This window comes from Pseudorca crassidens, chromosome 20, assembly GCF_039906515.1.
Source record: "Pseudorca crassidens isolate mPseCra1 chromosome 20, mPseCra1.hap1, whole genome shotgun sequence".
NCBI classification, from domain to species: domain Eukaryota; kingdom Metazoa; phylum Chordata; class Mammalia; order Artiodactyla; family Delphinidae; genus Pseudorca; species Pseudorca crassidens.
In genome coordinates this window covers 14,287,978-14,306,802 of record NC_090315.1, presented here as the reverse complement: position 1 = coordinate 14,306,802, position 18,825 = coordinate 14,287,978, and the positions used below count along the sequence as shown (strand labels likewise).

The 18,825-nt window shown below is 51.0% G+C and overlaps 1 protein-coding gene across 4 annotated transcripts in view; it reads left to right on the top strand.

The window, feature by feature from the left end:
- The window catches only part of SAMD4B (sterile alpha motif domain containing 4B), a 37,362-nt gene that overhangs the window by 12,688 nt on the left and 5,849 nt on the right, over window positions 1–18,825 (top strand). For 3 of the 4 annotated variants that reach the window (XM_067719441.1, XM_067719442.1, XM_067719444.1), the window contains 7 exons: window positions 568–970; window positions 10,186–10,656; window positions 15,189–15,428; window positions 16,002–16,111; window positions 16,271–16,357; window positions 17,099–17,441; window positions 18,553–18,638. In XM_067719441.1, the coding sequence (XP_067575542.1) occupies window positions 775–970; window positions 10,186–10,656; window positions 15,189–15,428; window positions 16,002–16,111; window positions 16,271–16,357; window positions 17,099–17,441; window positions 18,553–18,638 (1,533 nt within the window). In that variant the 5' untranslated portion in view covers window positions 568–774. Of the gene's footprint in view, window positions 1–272; window positions 457–567; window positions 971–10,185; window positions 10,657–15,188; window positions 15,429–16,001; window positions 16,112–16,270; window positions 16,358–17,098; window positions 17,442–18,552; window positions 18,639–18,825 lie in introns of those variants that run through there. The other variant, XM_067719443.1, reaches the window with a different exon arrangement.

Sequence of the window (18,825 nt, the reverse complement as noted above, 5' to 3'; positions counted from 1 at the left end):
CCTGAGATCTCCACCAGGGTCACCACCCACCTATATCCTAGCCTTGTGGGTCTTAGCTTGAAATAATACAAAGAGTCCATAGGGTCCTTTTAGCAGGCGAGCAGTCACTCTGCCCAGCCCCCTGAAGGAGGTGACCAGAGACCAGCAAGGAAAGGGCATGTGCTCAGCATCACATGTCTGCTTAGTCATGTCACCTGGGGCCAGGTCTCCATTAATTCAGATATTTTGCCACAGTGTGCATTGTCTCCTATTTCCCATCTAGAATATCTTGCCAACTTACTCTCTGCTTTAAATCCACTTCCTTTGGCCCTGTGACAGCCAGACCTGAGGGGCAGCATCTTCTCCTTTGTCTGGGTCTCTGAGTCCCAATCAAGCCTTTTCTCTGGATCTGGAGATTGGAGGGAGAGTTGGTTTAGTATCTGGTTAGCTTCATCTTTCTCCCAGGAGCTCAGCAGGGTAGGTACCTTGAAAGAGGAAGGCATGAGGCCTCCTTACCCCTTCAGCCCACACTCACCAGGCCAGTTCCAGCCCCTTCATTCTCTCTGACGACCTTGCTTCCTTTTCCAGGAGCCTGGAGAGGAGTGGCTAGACCAAGACCTCCCCCGATGTGAGCAGGTGTCCTCCTCCCTGCACCACCCATTGCCACCACGCCAGGGAACATCCTCAAGCCCTGGCCCTCAGGGGAGAGGTAACAGGAGCCCGCAGCCGAGACCATGTGACGGCGCTGGCCCTTGCCACCGCCGTCCCCCCCACCCTGGCCCCAGGCCTGGCACCATGATGTTCCGAGACCAGGTGGGCATCCTCGCTGGCTGGTTCAAGGGCTGGAATGAGTGTGAACAGACAGTGGCCCTGCTGTCACTTCTGAAGCGGGTCACCCGCACCCAGGCCCGCTTCCTACAGCTCTGCCTGGAGCATTCACTGGCGGACTGCAATGACATTCACCTGCTGGAGTCGGAGGCCAACAGTGCTGGTGAGTCTCCAGCGATGGGTGCACAGCAGGAGGGAGACCTGGAACGGGAACAGATATCAGGTGTCTGAGGAGGCCTACCCAGCAATGGCACTAAGAAATGTGGGTTCTAGGCTTGTTGGTAGGTGAGAAATCCCTGACCTCCCAGGTCATCATCATGGCTCTTCTGGGGCTTAGTTGCCAGAAATCCTCAGACATGGAATGGGGGGCTCCTGGGGGAGTGCAGTGCAAACTAGAAACTACCCATAACAGAGGAAGGATCATGTAGGGTGGCTGGTCTGGGTGGCTAAAAGGAACAGACTAAAGTCATTACCTATGAAAGGGGGACGGAAGGTGAGCATTAGTTCATTTCTCAAGCTACGGGACGTCAGAGCTAGGAGGAAATTTTAGAACTCTTCCAAAATTCACATGTCATCTTACACTGTTCTTTACCCCCTCAAAGGTAGGTTGCACCTAAGGCATAAACAGCTTCAAGAGAGTTTTGAATTTAGATATAGTCCGTATCAGTTTCCTGAACACTCAGTAGAGAAGTGCTCTTTGTCCCACGAAGTTGACATTGGGATGGGTGAGCTAGGCTTTGCTAGAACCTCTCCCTCAGGCCCCAGGTCTAGCTAGGAGTTAGTCCAGAGAACCATCTCAAGGGGCACTGCTGAAGCCATTCTGGCCTTCTGGGCCTCCACAAGGCTGGATGGAGAGGTGTTGACCTAGGTGACGGGTGGGAGTGATGGAGGCCAAAGAAGGGGGGAGTATGTGCACCTGAAAGCTAGCTGGGGAGAGGACCCCAGGACCCCATGTAGCATGTGTCCAAACTTTCCCATGTTCTTCCTCAGGATAACAGTTCACATTGAGTCCCTACAACAAGCCAAGTACTGGTTTTACTTGTATAGTAACTTTGAAAACTGTTCTTTGGTGGCTCTAGAGTCAGACTGTCGAGGTTTAAATCCCAGTTGTGTCACTTGCTGTATAATCAAGTAACTTCACCTTTCTGAGCCTTGGTTTCCTCTTCTTTAAAATCAAGATGATAACTGTGCTACTAGGTTAGTTACGACCCCTCTGAGAACAGTGCCTGGCATGTACTAAACACTCAATAAATGTTAACTGTTATTTTTATTGTCAGTAACTCATTTAGTCCACGCAGCAACCTCATGAGATAGGTAATGTTGTTGTCTCCATTTTATAGGTGAGGAAATCAGCATGGGCTGCTAGGATTGGGATTTGGGGACCCCCAGAGCTGCTTCCTTCCTCTTCTCAGGCCTACCCGTCTTAGCAGCAGTCACCTTCATTTTTCTGAGTTTTTATGTACAATTCACAGAAGCACCATGGCTGTAGGGGAAGACAGTTCCTCAGGCCAGGAATCATCAGCTTAAGTCCCTGTCTCGCAGACAGTGGGCAGCAGGAACCCAGCTTGGCTCCAGCAAGCCCAGACCTCAGCTATTTCACAGCCCTCCCATCCTCCCCGCCAGGGAGGGTTCCCCTCTGCTCTAGCACCAGGGCAAGCATTCTGGGGTTGTGGTATGGCTCTGCCCCTAGAGTGGGGGCTCCTTTGGGGCAGGCCAGTGTCTTAAGAAGCTTGGTCACACATCCCCACCACCCCATCCTGAGCAGGGAGTTGGGTGAGCACTGGGTGCCAATCCTGACTGTATATCAGAATCACACCCGTGCTTACTGCTGTTTATTTATTAGAGCATTTTTAGTTTTTGCTTTTGTTTTCAAAATTTGTGGTAAAATCAAACCATATGAAAGGTAAAAAGTGAGGTCCCCTTCCAGACTTCCAGGTTCCCAATTTGTGTATGTTTTATGAGATATTCTGTGCATGTATGAGCACATACAAGTTCTCCCTCCAGCTTTTTCATTGTTTTGATTGTTTTAGCACAAAGAACATTGCACATATTAACCAATTTGCTTTTTTCACTTAACAGTATTACTTGAAGATCATTCCTTATTCAGCACATACGTGTATACCTCATTGTTGTTAATGGCTGCTTGATTGTAAGAGTAGTAAGGTAACAGAGCCTGACCTGTGTATCAGGCAGTGCTTTACTACCTTTATTACTCGTAACCCTCACAACAGCTCTGTAAGGAAGGTCTTTTAACTCCCCCATTTACAAACAAGACTGAGGTCTGCAGAGATTAGTGGCTTGCCCTGGGTTGTACAACTGGTCAGAGGTGGAGCTGGAATTTGACTTTAAATTTCTTCCTCTTGATCAGTAGGCTCTACTGCATGGTATGTTTTGTCTTACTCTTATAAGCAGTGCTGTAATGAGTACCCTTTAAGCATCTCTAGGATAAATTTCTAGAATTCTGTGGGACTGCTAGTTTGAAGTTATGTACGTTTAAAATATTTGTTGTTACCACATTGCCCTTGAAAGACATGGTACACTTTATACCATGGTATACTTTATGCCTGAGACCCATCTCAGACCGTTTACATTAAGATATTGTGGTTAATGCCTGTCCTTGAGAACTGCTGTGGAATGAGTTGACTAGTGAATGAATATATGAATCAAGGTCTTTAACCATAGCCCCATGTCAGGTGGTGAGAGGAAAACAAGTTGGTACTTAGGTGGATGGAGAGTTAGGGAAAACTTAAAATGAGGGAAGAGAGGGAGGGCCATGGTGTGTTCCAGAGTCAGCAGGAAGCCTGCCAGGATTAGAGCAGAGCATGACTGGAGAGAGAAGTGATCACAGAGGTAAATCCTGTGGGGCCTTGAAGGCCTCTTCCTAATAGACATGGGGACTCCAAGACTGTGTCTCCTGTCTCCCTCCCAACCTCAGGTAGAGCAGCTGCCCTGCCTTATTTGTGAAGGAAGGAGCTGCTTCCTGGGCTTGGAGGCCTGCATCCTTTTGGAGGGCTTGGAGGAGCTCTGCATCCTCTGTTCATTACGGCTTTCCCATCCCACTGTGTTTCCCAAATTTGCATCATCAGAATCACCTGATGGGGGAGAATGTGACCTAAAATCCAGATTTCTGGGCCCCTAACCCAGACCCACTCAATCAGAGTCCTGAGAGGATAGGCCTGGTAGTGGGTACCCAAGTTCTCTTGCTGACCAGGCAGTTTGAGAGATGATGCTTTACTGATGATTCATTTGTCATGGGACATGAGAATAGGAATCAGGACACCCAGGAGTTCTAGATCAAGCTCTGCCACTAACACCTTTTGTGACGTGGGCCAGCCCCATCCCTCTTGGGCCTGAGGATTCACTAGACAGTACGGGGATTGTTCTAGATACTCTCCAAGTACATCAGTAGCCCTTAGTATTTTATGGGGTGGGCCCCTCAGCGAACCTGTCCCTCCTTCCCACCAAGATGCACACTTACCCCACAAACCAAATCTTCAGTTCAGTTGGTCTACCAATTCTGGATAAGGGTTGCCTATAACAGGGTCTGAAGCTCTTCTTCAGCTTTTCAGATCCCATCAGGCCAGGAGGGCCGAACAGTGAGGCAGATCCTCTGCCTTTTTCTGGGTTTATACTCCATGTCCCACCCATCCAATCCTGCTACTTCCTTCAGTTCTCCCAGGGAGACCCTGGGTTCAGGTTTGGGTCAGAGCTGCCTACCCACCCATCTCCTTCTCAGAAAGGGCCAGGGAATGCAGAGAGCTCAATCTCGGTGAGTGGGTTCCAATGCTGGCTTCATGTCAGAGTCACTTTATAAAAAGAACCTGAGGCCTCGGTCCTATCTCCAGAGACTTTGGTGTTTTTTAAGCTCCCTACTTGGCCCTTGTGTGCATCCAGTGGAGAACTACTAGTTTTGATGCTGACACTTGATTCTGGGTGGGCCCAGGAAGATGGTGAAGGTACTGTCACATGACCTACTGGGAGTGGAGAGAAGAGGGGCATGGAAGAGGCTCTGGTCTGGGCTGTGTCCCTTCATCTCAAGCAGCTAAGAGGGTGTAGGGAAGTCCCCCAGCCCGGGCAGCCAGCATTGGTTTCATGGAAGCAGAGTCTGAGATAAAACCTGGGAACAGAAAAGGAACACCCAAGGGTCTCTGGAACAGGGAAGGAGAAGCCCCAGGTTTCCCCTTGTCATTATCCCTGTTCCTTCTCTCAGTGCTGTCTTCTCTGCCTGCTTGGAGCTATTACAGTAATCCTACAACCCACCCCACTTCCCATGCTGACTTGGACCAGAAGGGTGGGGCCGGGGAAGCTGAAATCTCCTTCCCTCCCTGGTCCTATAGCTTCCTGGGCCACATTTCCTGCATTTCTTCCCTCCGCCTGTCCTCTGAGTCAGAGTCCCCCTATCCAGCAGGTTTAAGCCCTGCCCTCTCTGGCTCATCGAATCTGGGTGGGGAAACCGAGGTCAAGAAGGGGCTGTGGGTGAGTGAGTCACCCAAGCTCAACTCTAATGCCTCCACCCTCCCCTTTCAAGCTCTACTAACACAGTTCATCAAACAAAAATGTGAACCCCCTTGCCCTCCCCTATGTTTGTGTGAGATGGGATGAAGCATAGAGGGGCATGTTTGGAGCCAAAACGCATCCCCTCTGGCTGGTGCCTCAGGCTGCCACGATTGTTGCAACAGCCCAGCATGTAAAAATGGATTTGCTCTTATGGCAGTCTCCAAGATATATTTGGCTCCTGTGATTTGCCAGCAACCAGGGTCATGACCTACTTAGCTCTGGTCACCTGGCCAAGGAGAGCACTCATATGCAGTCTCCCTCATCCTTTCTGGAGTCCAGGTTTGCAGCTTGGTGAACAGCAGTCATTGACATCACAGCATTCCCCAGTGCCCTCCCCCATCCGCCCACCTCCAGAATTTCATCATTGCTTGTTGTGCCTCTAGCTCAGAGGAACCAGAGACGTGTCTGTTTTTGGTAAATAACTGCATGAAATTCCCCACATCTGAAGGGGGAGACCAGATGTGCCCTCCTGTGTGAATTGCTCCCTCCAGCCCCGAAATAGCGTAGGCTTTAGATCTTCAACCATCAGCAATGACAATAATAGTTGAAATGCATGGAGCACTTAACACAGATCAGGTGCTTTGCACGATTGTCTCATTGAATCTTTACAATAACCCTGTGATGTAGGGGCTTTTAACTACCCCCATTGTACAGAAGAGGAAACCAAGGCTCAGAGAGGTTTAAAGGACTGGCCCACAGTTATGTTGACCTAGTCTTAGAGGCAGAGCTAGATTTCGAATCCAGGCAAGTTTGCCAGTTGAACTTGTACTCTTTACTCAGTATACTCTGCTAGGACATGAGACAGAGAGACCTGAGGTCAAGGGATCCTAGACAGGGCACATTATACACACACAGACACCACTACCTTCCAGGGGACCATCAGGGTTCAGCTGTGCAGGTATTCATTGGGCCTCTGCTGTGCCTCAACTCTGGGCCAGACTTTTCTGCCCTGGGCAGGAAACTAGAAGTTCCATCCCTACCTATCATCTGCAGCCCCTGCTGGGCTCACCCCAAGGGGCCTGAGGCTGTGCAGATTCCTTGGACCAGTTCCAGTTCTCTCTGATGCTTTCCAGTCATGGGAGGCCCACCCTTCCCAGTTCACCGCTGTGCAGACACATGAACACACATTTCCCTAGGGTCAGCCTCCATTCTTCCAAAACCACTCTCCCCTTTCACTGCAGTAGAACAAGGTCCTTCATTGAGCCCAACCCTTGGGGCTCTTCTGTCATGTCCCCTGGCAGTACCAGAGGAGAAGCTGTGTCCCTTAGCCCTGGCAGTACTCTGGGGTGGGGGAGGGACTAGACAAGGCTTCTCTCTGTCCCAGATGCCTCTGGCTACCCTGCAAGGCCTGAACAACAGCGATTGAGAGCATCAGGGTAGGGCTAAAGGGGTAGGCCAACTCTGCTGGAGGAGAAGGGAGAAAAACACCAATCATCGAGTCACATACTGAGTGCTTACTATGGGCAGACTCTGTCAGGTGCTTTATATTCATTGTCTCCCTAAATCCTCTCAACAGCCCTGTAATCCCTCTTTTACAGAGGAGGAGGCATATTGCCCAGGCAACTGTACCACACCTGGGATGCAAGTCCTTAACTTTCTGTCCCTAATCTTCAGTCACTATATTTCTTCTTCCTTCTCATCAAAAACTAAAAACTCAGGGACTAAGTCAGGAAAATGGAGTACCAGGGAGGTCCTTCCCATGTGATCCAGTGCCAGATGGAGGTGGGAGAGCTCGAAAGGTGAAGACTCCCTGAAGTCAGGAAGGCTTATCCCACCTTGGAAAGATCTTTAGATATGGAGCTGACCTGAGAGATGGCTTCATGGTCATGGGGAGCTAGTTCAGAAGATGGATGGAGGGGATGAGGTTTCCTAGCCTTGTGTGGCAGGTCCTGAAAGGGATCTTGAAAGCCAGGGACAGGGGGAAGAAGAAGATAGGCAGCATTGGAGAGATAGTAGAGGGTTGTGGGTAAAAGTTCCTCCCAGTTTTCGAGGCAGAGGGACCTGGGTTCAGATCTTGGCTCTGTCACCTTGGCATCACCTTCCCAAATGTATTTTCTCATCTACAAGATGGGGGTGCTAAAACAAGAGTTGAGGTGAGGATGAAAGACAGTCATGTTCTTAGCATGTGTCTGGCTCAGAATAAATGGTCAGTAAATATCCATTATTACTATTATTGTGTAGTATTACTCTTCGTTCTGTTTTGGCCAGTACTGTGGGCATAACATGACTCTGAATAAATGGATGAACCCTTGAACACTTTAACAGGGGTTCTCTAGGAAGCTTGGGTCAGAGAGGCGCAGGCAAGAAAATGTGCACTTATATGGCCAGGAGTTGAGAGGTGTATGTGTTTCATTTTCTTAGAGCTACAAATGTAAGAATTAGTTATGTGAATTCCCAAGCCATAGATTTCCAGACAGGTCATTAAGGGAAAGAAATGTGTGAAAAAAGTATTTCTCAGGTTTTTATGCAAGGCTTCCAGTGGCCAGGTGTCTGGTCTGTAGTGTGGCCGAAGGAGACCAGAGGTCCTTGGAATATTAAGCCTTAAGGAAATTGGGTTGAGACACCATCAGAGGCAGAGGGATCCAGATCAGGGCTCACTTGAAATCCAGATGGCTAGAATTCTGAGGCCCTCCTTCTATACATGCCCATTCCCAGCCTCTCTGTTTCCTGGTCCGGCAGTTGGCTTATGCCTTGAGAATCTCTGTGGGTATTCAAAAGGAGGGAGCCCCTGTAAGTTATAATAACCATGGTGTTAGAAATGACAGCTGATGTTTACTGAAGACTTACTTTGTGCCTTCCTTTGTGCTTTGGTCTCAATTCATAGCAACCATGCCAGGTAGGAATGATTGTGAGCCCCACTTTATGGACAGAGAAAGTAGAGCTCAGTGAGGTGATCACATTTACATCAGTAAGTAGGAGAGGAGGGACATAAGCCACATCACTGCCTGTTCTTTTTCATCACCCACCCCTCTGGGGTCCTAGCTCTGTTTGGTTAGAACCAGCTCCTTTGTCCCTTTCCAAGACCTCACCAATATCCCAGTAACTCAACTCTCAGAACTTCCTTGTTAGGTGTTTGAAAATCATTACCGTGGCTATAGATATGAGCTCAGTTGCCCAAGAGTGAGGGCAGAGTTGGTCCCAGTCTTTGATCATTGTCTCTTTTCTCAAGTATTGGTATACTTTGTCCCTTTCCCTTGCCCCATCAGCATTACCTGCCATCCTCCACTCCATTGAGCTAGTCATGGAAGTGGTAACAAGGTTTTCAAGGAGGACAGTCAGTCCTGTAACAGTTCCTTCCTGAGACCTCCTTTTTTTTTTTAATATTTATTTATTTATTCATTCATTCATTCATGCTGTGTCGGGTCTTAGTTGCGGCATGAGGAACCTTTAGTTGCAGCATCCAGGCCCTTAGTTGCGGCATGCATGTGGGATCTAGTTCCCCGACCAGGGATCGAACCCGGGCCCCCTGCATTGGGAGCGTGGAGTTTTACCCACTGGACCACCAGGGAGTACCGAGGCCTCCTTTATGTGGCTAGCTTGGGGCCTTATTCTTGGGGTGCTCACTTCTGGGTAGAGAGAGGAAGCCTCACTCATCTTCACAGGACAGACAGGCCCTCAGACGATGGGATGGGAAGGAGACATCACCAGATCACCAGGGCATGGAGTAGCCACAGAAGGCTTCCTGGAGAAGGGCAGGTGTAGGCAATCCCTAAAAGAAGTAGAATTTGGATAGGAGGAAGGAGACTGTTGCAGGCTAAAGCGTTGAATCTCAGCCTGAGTATGGAAGCTTGGATGAATATGGCATGGAGAGAGCCCCAGGGAGGATGGGGATATCCTAAACCAAGTTTTTATCTGGAGGAATAGGAGGTGGGGGAGTGCCCTGGAAATGAAGGTGATGTTGGGCTAGGAGCTCTTGAGCTTGAGTCCATTGGTGCTGGTTGCCATTATAAGCTCCTGGTCAGGAACATGATATCCTGGTGTGCTTTAGGAAGATCACTCCATCTGGGTGTATGGGATGAATTGGAAGGGGAGAATCTAGAGGCTGAGTCCAGTTTAAAAAGCAACAGTAAGCATTTATTAACTATGTTCTATATGCCAGGCCACTTTCCATTCTTTCTTAGCTTCTTGAATCTCAGAGCAACACTGTGAATTGGGTACTGTAATTATCTTCAGAATTTTTCAGGTGAGGAAATCAGTGCTCTGTGAGGTTCAAGTGACAGAGGTCCAGCTAGTGAGTTGGGGAGTCCAGACCATCTGATTCCAGAGCCCAAGGTTTTTTTGTTTTGTTTTGTTTTGTTTTGTTTGGCCAAGCCATATGGCATGTGAGATCTTAGTTTCCAGACCAGGGATTGAACCTGTGCCCCCTGCAGTGGAGGTGTGGAGTCCTAACCACTGGACTGCTAGGGAATTCCTGAGCCCAAGCTTTTAACCACTGTATTCCATTGTCCTCCAAGTCAGGAAAGAGGGTGTTTTGATAGTCAGGGGAAAGCAGGTACAGGCCATGAAGTTAAAGAGTCGGGATACAGCAAGAAGAGCAGGCCTGGGGGCAGCAGGAGGGGCTCAGATTCCAAAGTAGCAAGTTTGGCTTATTAGGAGTCAAAGCAGGTTTCTGAGAGTGGGAGTGATGGAACCAGAAAAAAAATTACTCTGGAAGCAGGCTGAGTGTGTTAGATATCACCTGTATGAGGGACAAGGTCGGAGTCATGAAAGGAGAAGGGAAATGAGATTGGAGCTGAGGGAGCAGGCTATAGGCACCTCTCCTGGTTTTATGGGAGTCCCCCACCCTGGCTCCCCTGACATTCCCTCTTGTCCCCTCTGCAGCCATCGTCAGCCAGTGGCAGCAGGAGTCCAAAGAGAAGGTGGTGTCCCTCCTGCTGTCCCACCTACCCCTGCTTCAGCCAGGCAACACAGAGGCCAAGTCGGAGTACATGAGGCTGCTGCAGAAAGTGCTGGCCTACTCGATTGAGAGCAATGCCTTCATCGAGGAGAGCCGCCAGCTGCTCTCCTATGCCCTTATCCACCCGGCCACCACTCTGGAGGACCGCAATGCGCTGGCCCTCTGGCTGAGTCACTTGGAAGAGCGGCTAGCTAGCGGCTTCCGCACCCGGCCTGAGCCCACCTACCACTCACGCCAGGGCTCGGATGAGTGGGGTGGCCCTGCAGAGCTGGGCCCTGGGGAGGCAGGACCAGGCTGGCAGGACAAGCCACCCCGGGAAAATGGACACGTGCCCTTCCACCCACCCAGCTCAGTGCCGCCAGCCATCAACAGTATTGGGAGCAACGCAAACGCAGGTGAGGAGGTGGGAGTCCGGGAGGCCATGCCTACTTGAAAAGGGTCGGACCGGGCTCTCTCTTCACTCGCTCTGTGTCCCTGGGCAAGTCACATAACCTCTCTGGGCCTCAGCTTTATGAGACAGTGCAGAGGTTGTGAACTGGCATTCCCAGAGCCATTTCTGACCTGCAGACATGTTTTATTGAGCTCAAACTCAACAAAACTTCGGTTTTTGTTTTGTTATGTTTTTAAATAAATTTGGTGATGTAAGGAATTGGGAATTTTCTCCTAAAAATCTGGATTTTCAGCTTCTCTTGAAAAGTCAAAAGATCTGGCAACTCAAGGCCTGTATTCCTGGTGGCAACCGTAAGATGGAGTTGAATATTGGTCACCACCTTCTGACCCTGCACATGTGTCCCAGTCGGCCTCTGCCCCTACCATCCCACTTTGGGCATGTGTGATAACTGCCTGACTTCAGTTATAGACCATCATAATTTGAGGTCCCTTCCAGCCCAGACATTCTGGATTTTTGTATCTGGCTCCAGCCTACAGACTCATTTCTGAGAAATGTATGTTTGTAAGCCTGTTCATATTAGGTGTAACTCATGCTGCAAGGCATTAGTAATAGTAGGTAACATTGTTGAGCATTGACTGTGCTAGGTACTCTTTTATAGGCACTTTTCAGGCATGATCTCATTTAATCCTCATCACAACAATATCATTAGCCCCATTCTGCAGATGAAGGCACTGAGACTCAAAGAGACGAAGTCTTGTATTCAAGGTCACAGAACAAGTGGTGGAACTGGCCAGGGTTTAGACCCAGGCAGTCTGATACCAGAGCTTGCATCTGACCACTGTGCCATCCTTCAACTAAGTGGCTTCTTAGCAAGCACCCGCAGAGGCTGGGGTCAGCGGGAGGAGCTGGTATTCCAGTGAGTTTTTGAAATATTAGTTGAACAGTATAAGGGAGAATGGCGTTTCCAAGGATTGATGAGGTGACAGGACCTGACTCAAAGCAAGAAATTTCCAAATTTAACCTCAAGGTGGCCGGCCCCTTTTTGCAGGCACTGGGTAAAGCAGGCCAGGAGAGGGTGGCAGTGAAATGTTACCTGTGCCAGTGGGTGGGGTGAACCCTGGATCTTCATTGCCCAGCTGTGTGGCACCTGTTACATATCAGTTACCCCTGAGCCTCCTTCTTCCCCAGCTGAATATGGATATCCTGGTCACCTGCCTCCTTCCAAGATGCTGGCAAGAATCAGGGAAGATAGAGGGGTAGAAGGGTGCTTCCGGGAGCTCTAGCAACCCAAGGTGTCTTGGACCTTGTTTTCTAGTCTCAGAGCATGACAGTTTCTGGGTCCATGTTGGGAGGGTATATTAATAATCGTAATTCTAGCTAAAATATATTCAGTGTTTAGTCTTTGCCAAGAGCTGTTCTGAGAAGTTTATACTTATAAATTCATTGGCTGAGGCACAGAGGAGTCACTTGCCCAAGGTGGTGTAGCCAGAATTTCAATCGAGGCAGTCTGGCTCCTCAGCTTATATTCTTTGTTACTGTGCTACATTGCCCCCACCTAAAAGTGACCCTCCCGAAGATGCTCATCAAGGGGAGGGGTCACCCATGCAGGGTGCCCATACAGTCCTTCCTCCCCACGATGGGGACAGCAGCTTTAGAGGACCAAGCTGGAACAATGTTGAATAGGGGATTTGAACCAGAAGAGGAATTGGGCATTCCAGGTACAGGGCACAGCATGAATTGAAGGTATAGGGGTGTCAGATTGGAGGGGACAGTATGCAGACAGGTCTAGCTAGGATGGAGAAGTGCGAGGATTTAAATGAGTAATAGCAGTAGCAAATATTCATGTTTACCCTGTGCCAGAGACTTCACATGGAAGTGGAGACAGAGAGGGAAGATGAAGTGACTTGCTCAGGATCATGAAGTTAATAGATGGCAGAGCCAGAATTTGAACGCAGGTCTGTCTTGACTCTCAGATCTCAGTATGTTAGGGCCACATTCAGAGGGGGCCTTGAAGGCTAGGATGAAGCTTTTCAATTTCAATTTCAAGCAGTTGCAGGAAACAGGAAGCCATTAAACTATTTTTGAGTGGGGAGCAAGGATTGGCCTGTAAGGGCAGGCAGGGTGGGTTTGGGGTGCTGCCAAGGACAGGCCAGGGCTTCTTGGAGAGTGTGAGGCCCTGGATGTCTGGCCGGCATTCCTGTTTTTATGGTTCTCATGCTGTGGCCAGCCTCCACCCCAGTGTGGGTCCAAAAAGGGCTCCTCAGGAACTGCACAATCGTTCCAATGAGGATAATTTCCAGCCCTCTCAGCCTCGCCTTCCCGCTTCTTGGTTGAGAAGGGAGGAAGGAGGAAGCCAGGAACACCAAGACAGGCAAAAAAAAAAGGCCTGTGTTAAGGGTTACCCAGCCCCCCCAGGGCCCAGAGGGTGACATCTTCTAGGAGTCCAGAGGCTTGGAGGAGCCCCTTGCAGAGAACCCCAGAAGTCACAGATAGGGGGAGGAGGCTAGCCTTAGTGGGTGGGATCAATGCACTGCCCTCTTCCTCAGGTGACTTCCTGGCTAGGATCATAGATAACTGTCACAGATGAGGGAAGGTGCTTTGGGGACCTGTACCAGGCTGGTTGTCCTTCTGAGGCTGGGTGTCAGTGTAGCACTGGCAGGAATCCCAGCCTTTCCATCAGAAACAAGGCTGGGGTTCTTCTGTCTCTGCCTCCCAACTCTTTGTGGGAATTGGGGCAAAGGACTTCAGTTCCCCAGGCCTTGATGTTCTCACCTACCCAGGGTGAGGCTTTTGGCTTTGTTTCCTTTTCTTTTTTTGACTTGGGATACTTCTAGATTTCCTGTGTCAAGCTCAGAGGCCCCCTTAGCACCCTTAGGATGGTGGGTGCCCTCCTTTTGGACTTAGTGAAACTTCGAAAATTCCTGTGTATCTTGCCCTGACCTGGAGGTACAGAAATGATTGGGCAGGCTTGCAGCCATCCTATAGAAGCCCAGAGTCCAGTGTGAGGCAGGCTAGTGAAGGGGGCAGTAAGTGCTGGACTTGAGGTAGCACAGGGGCCCAGGGAACGCAGAGGAAGGAGTCACAGAAGAGGGAACACTTGAGCCAGGAGTGAAGGCTGAAGTGGCTGGCAGATAAGGGTGGACGAGCGGTGAGCTAGGGGGAGGGAATAGCACTTGTAAAGGTCTGGAAGCTCATGGGAACCTGCCCTGTCCTTAGAATGGTTAAAAATCAAGTTGGATCCTTTTTCTCACCTCAGGAATGGGATGGATGAAGGATGTGAAACATCCTGTGGATGAGGGCCTGGATTCACCCTGATTTGGGCTCAGTATAGGAAAAATCTTTGGGAGGTGGTGAAGCCCAATAACAGAGATGTTGAGGAAGCAGTTTACGTACTTCATTCACTTACTTTGCAAGTAGTTGTGAAGAACCTCCTCTAGTCGAGGCCCCATTGTAATTACTGAGGATACAATGATGTTTAAGACAGGACAGGGCCCTGCTGTCACAGGTCTTGTAGGAGGGGCGTACAGTTAATAAGCAAGTGAACAAATAACTAGATAAGGTCATTTTAAGCTGTGATAGGTGCTGTAAGAAAGATAAGGCAGCGGGGCTTCCCTGGTGGCGCAGTGGTTGAGAGTCCGCCTGCCAATGCAGGGGACACGGGTTCGTGCCCCGGTCCGGGAGGATCCCACATGCCGCGGAGCCTGCGCGTCCAGAGCCTGTGCTCCGCAACGGGAGAGGCCACAACAGTGAGAGGCCTGAGTACCGCCAAAAAAAAAAAAAAAAAGATAAGGCAGAGTGATATGATAGGGGGTTGGTGGGGGACAGCTAGTGCTGACTGAGGGTTCAGGGAAAGCCTCAGAAGAGGTGATTGTTTGAGATGAGACCTGGGGGAGCCAACTGCTAAGATCAGGAGAACAAGAAGAGCGAGCAAGCACAGAAGTCCTGAGGCTGGAACAAGCCTGACTGTTCCAGGAACAAATTGGGGCGGGTGTGCGGCAAAGGCTAGAAGGGCTTGAACCAAAGGGGCGAGTCATGAGAAGTCAGAGGTGAGCAGGGCCCAGATGCTGCAGGGCCTTGTAGGTGTCAGGGGAGGAGTTTGAATTTTATTCTCAGTGCAAAGGGAAGCTACAGGTAAGATTTAATCGGGGACTGACTGGGTCAGATTTGCATTTTTAAGAAGGATCAGTGTGGCTGTTGTGAGTTGATTAGACTGTAGGGGGCAAGGATGAAGGCAAGAAACCGGTGAGGCGGTTGTGACAGTAATTCCAGCTAGGGACGCCAGTGACTTGGCCCAGGGTGCTAGCAGAGGAAGTGGAGCGGTTCAGAGAAGTGGCTGAGAGCTTGCTGATGGATTGGGGGGTGGAGGAGTGAGGGAACCAGCAGTACCTGGTAGGTGGTTCCCCTCAGACCCCAGGGTCCCTTCCTCTTGTTGAATTCCAGGGCTGAGCTGCTGTCCATGGCACTGACCAGGGGGACACGGTCTCCTGTGGTCAGATCCCCAAGCCTGACCTCTTGCCTCTCTCCCCCTCTGGCCAGGTCTCCCCTGCCAAATCCACCCCAGCCCGCTGAAGCGCTCCATGTCGCTCATCCCCACGAGCCCCCAGGCCCCTGGTGAGTGGCCGAGTCCAGAGGAGCTTGGGGCCCGGGCTGCTTTCAACACGCCCGACCACGCACCCCTCTCGCCCCAGAGCAGCGTGGCCTCCTCTGGCAGCGAGCAGACGGAGGAGCAGGGCTCCAGCCGGAACACTTTTCAGGAGGACGGCAGTGGCATGAAAGGTACAATGTGGGAGAGTAACACTAGGACCCTCCTCAAGAGGCTTCCGCAGAACTTACAAGGACAGAAGAGAGCTTGTAGCTGCCACGCCACCTGTCCTGTCCCTCCCCACCCAATTCTTCCTCTCCCCCACTCCATCCCCGAGAAGGGGACAGGTCTGAGGAGAGTGGACAGGCCCTGCCCTTAGGGCTTAAGACTGGGCAGAGGGACCCCCACAGGTCCCAGTCTGATGGGGGAAAAGCCCCTGCCCTCAGGCACACCAGTCTGACAAGAAAGCCAGGACACAGAGGTAACTGATGGAATAGAGGTTCCAGGAATACTTTTAAAGACATCAGAGGTCATCCTAGTACACATCCAACCCAGCAACTCAGGAGGATCGGGTGTTCTGACCAGGGAAGGCCACCTGGAAGGGTCTGGCTGGACAGAAGAAGGTAGCTTATGGACCCTTGGCTTCTCCCTACCTCCTTCCAATTTTCTACAGCTTTTAAGGCTGCCTATGATTTATGCCTGGTCCTTCCCCACATCTGTCACCAGGGCCAGATTCCTGATCTTAGGCCCTCCCTTCTTTTCCACAGATGTGCCCTCGTGGCTTAAGAGCCTCCGCTTGCACAAGTACGCGGCCCTCTTCTCACAGATGAGCTATGAGGAGATGATGACACTGACTGAGCAGCACTTGGAGTCTCAGGTAAAGCCGAGGGGACCATCGGGGCGGGGTTGGGGGCAGTACCATTTTGACATTACCCTTGCAGCCCAAGCCTCCTCTGCCTCTTTGGGCCTTGTTGGGGCACCTTCAGTACCTCAGCCTCCCATTTCCAGCTTCCTCTCCCCTTCTGCCCTACCGCAGAATGTCACCAAAGGTGCCCGCCACAAGATAGCCCTGAGCATCCAGAAGCTGCGCGAGAGGCAGAGTGTCCTCAAATCCCTGGAGAAGGTGAGGACCTGCTATCCCCATCCAAGGCCAACTGGCTACCCAGTGGTGCTAGTGGCTGAAGTCTCTGGGTCAGCCTTGTTGCCCATGTGGCCCCCACCTCGGGACCTCCCCAGCCCTAGGGAACCAGGGTCCAAGGACCAAGTGCAGGTCAGATCACAGGGTTCACTTGCTGTGGCTAAGCTAAGAGGCTCTCCTCCCTGTCTGTCCTGGCCTGTGTCTCCAGAATCTTGTTTGTTGACTCAGCCCCTCTCTTCCATTTCACTTTTCCATTTCTAGCAGCTCTTTCTGATAGAGCAGAATGTCTCCCCTGTGTGCATGATCTCTCTTTCCAGTTGGTTGTTTCTTATCCGCTCACTCTCCTTACACATCTGCCTTGATTTGCATCCCTTTTTCCCTTTCCCTGCCACTTACCTTCTGGTTTTTGCCCCCTTCGGTGTCTTAGTCCAGATCTCTGGGTCTGAATCTGGTTCCATCCTCGGTGGGACCCTGAGGCCCCACCTTCTAAGCTCCGTGGGACTCTACCTTGAGGGGGGAACAGGGACTGTGTATGTACAAATGTGTGTGTTTGTGCATGTGTGTGTGTGTGTGTATGCTCTGGCAGTGCCCTTACCTGCCTTCTGTGTGTGCTGGAACCCAGGGTCCCACCAGCTCTCTGCAAGGACTGTTTGACCCCACATGTATAGTCATTCTACGTAGCTCTGGGGGTTGGCATGTGACCCAGGCTGTGTCTTCCCCACTCAGGATGTGCTGGAAGGCGGGAATCTGCGAAACGCTCTGCAGGAGCTGCAGCAGATCATCATCACCCCCATCAAGGCCTACAGTGTCCTTCAGGCCACTGTGGCTGCCGCCACCGCCACCACCTCTACTGCCAAGGACGGGGGCCGGGGGGAGCCGCCGCTGCCAGGTGCGGAGCCTCCCCTGGCTCACCCTGGCACAGACAAGGGCAGTGAGGCCAAGGACCCTCCAGCTGCAGAGGGCTACCCCCCTCCACCAGCTCCAGCTCCCACTGATGGCAGTGAGCCAGCCCCGGCTCCCGTTGCTGATGGAGACATCCCCAGTCAGTTTACACGGGTGATGGGCAAAGGTGAGACCACCCAGGGCCCAGCAGGAAATTCTGGGGCAGGGTGCCAAGTGAACCCAGGCATCAAAGGTCAAATCCAGTTTAAATGATGGAAGCAAAACTTTTCAAAGCACTCTGGGGTTTAGAGCACTACAGAGAGTGGCTAAGACTGAGATGACAGGGCCCCTGCCCTCAGGTGCATCCAGGCTGATGGTGGGAGACAGCCCTTACCCTCAAAGTGTCTCCAGCCTGAGCAGAAGATGGGACGTTGTGTCAGTGGAAACTGCATACAGTAAGGAGTGAACAGATAAGGCGAATCCGTTGGTTCTTTCAGAGGGGACTGAAGTCCACAGGATGGGTATGGTGAAGCTCTTAATGGGCTCGCCTTTTCCTAAGGCAGCACAGTGTAGGCAACTTTACACTTGGGTTTAAGTTGTTTCTTTTTTTTTTAATAAGTTTGTTTTCTTTTTTATATATATAAATTTATTTATTTATTTACTTTTGGCTGCATTGGGTCTTCATTGCTGCGCACAGGCTTTCTCTAGTTGTGGCGAGCGGTGGCTACTCTTCCATTTCAGTGTGCGGGCTTCTCGTTACAGTGGCTTCTCTTGTTGCAGAGCACGGGCTCTAGGTGCGCGGGCTCCAGTAGTTGTGGCGCGTGGGCTCTAGAGCGCAGGCTCGGTAGTTGTGGCTCACGGGCTTAGTTGCTCCGTGGCCTGTGGGATTTTCCCGGACCAGGGCTCGAACCCGTGTCCCCTGCATTGGCAGGCGGGTTCTTAACTACTGCACCACCAGGGAAGTCCCAGGTCTAAGTTCTTTTAGCTGAGTGGCCTGGGACAAGTGACTCAACCTCTCTGAGCCTCAGGCTAAAAATGCCTACATTGATGAGACTGTTGCAAGACTTAAAAAGGAGAAAAGGTATCATTTACTTCACATCTGCTTTATGCCAGGCACTATGCTGGGCACTTTATATATCCTTGTGATAAGCCAGGTACAGTGCTTGGCACATAGCTAGTACTCATCCAGCATGAGTTTCCTGACCCACCTTCTGTGCCACCCAGCTGGGCCAGGGAAGCTGGAACATGGCAGAGGGCATGCTGGTAGCTAACCTCCTGCCCTCTCCCATGTCCCCAAGTGTGCACCCAGCTGCTGGTGTCCCGACCAGACGAGGAGAACATCACCAGTTACCTCCAGCTCATCGAAAAGTGCCTGACTCATGAGGTGAGGCCTTCTCTAGAGGTCCCAAGAAGGGAAAGGCTGCCCCATCACTCTCAGGACCAACATTCCTTATATAACCAATAGGGCCCTGCCTGACTGGCACGTGCCCACCTCTCCAGCCTTCATCCTTCCCAGTGTTGGGTTCAGTGGATGCCCCTGAGCACTCATTCTTAGAGCCTTAGTACATAAT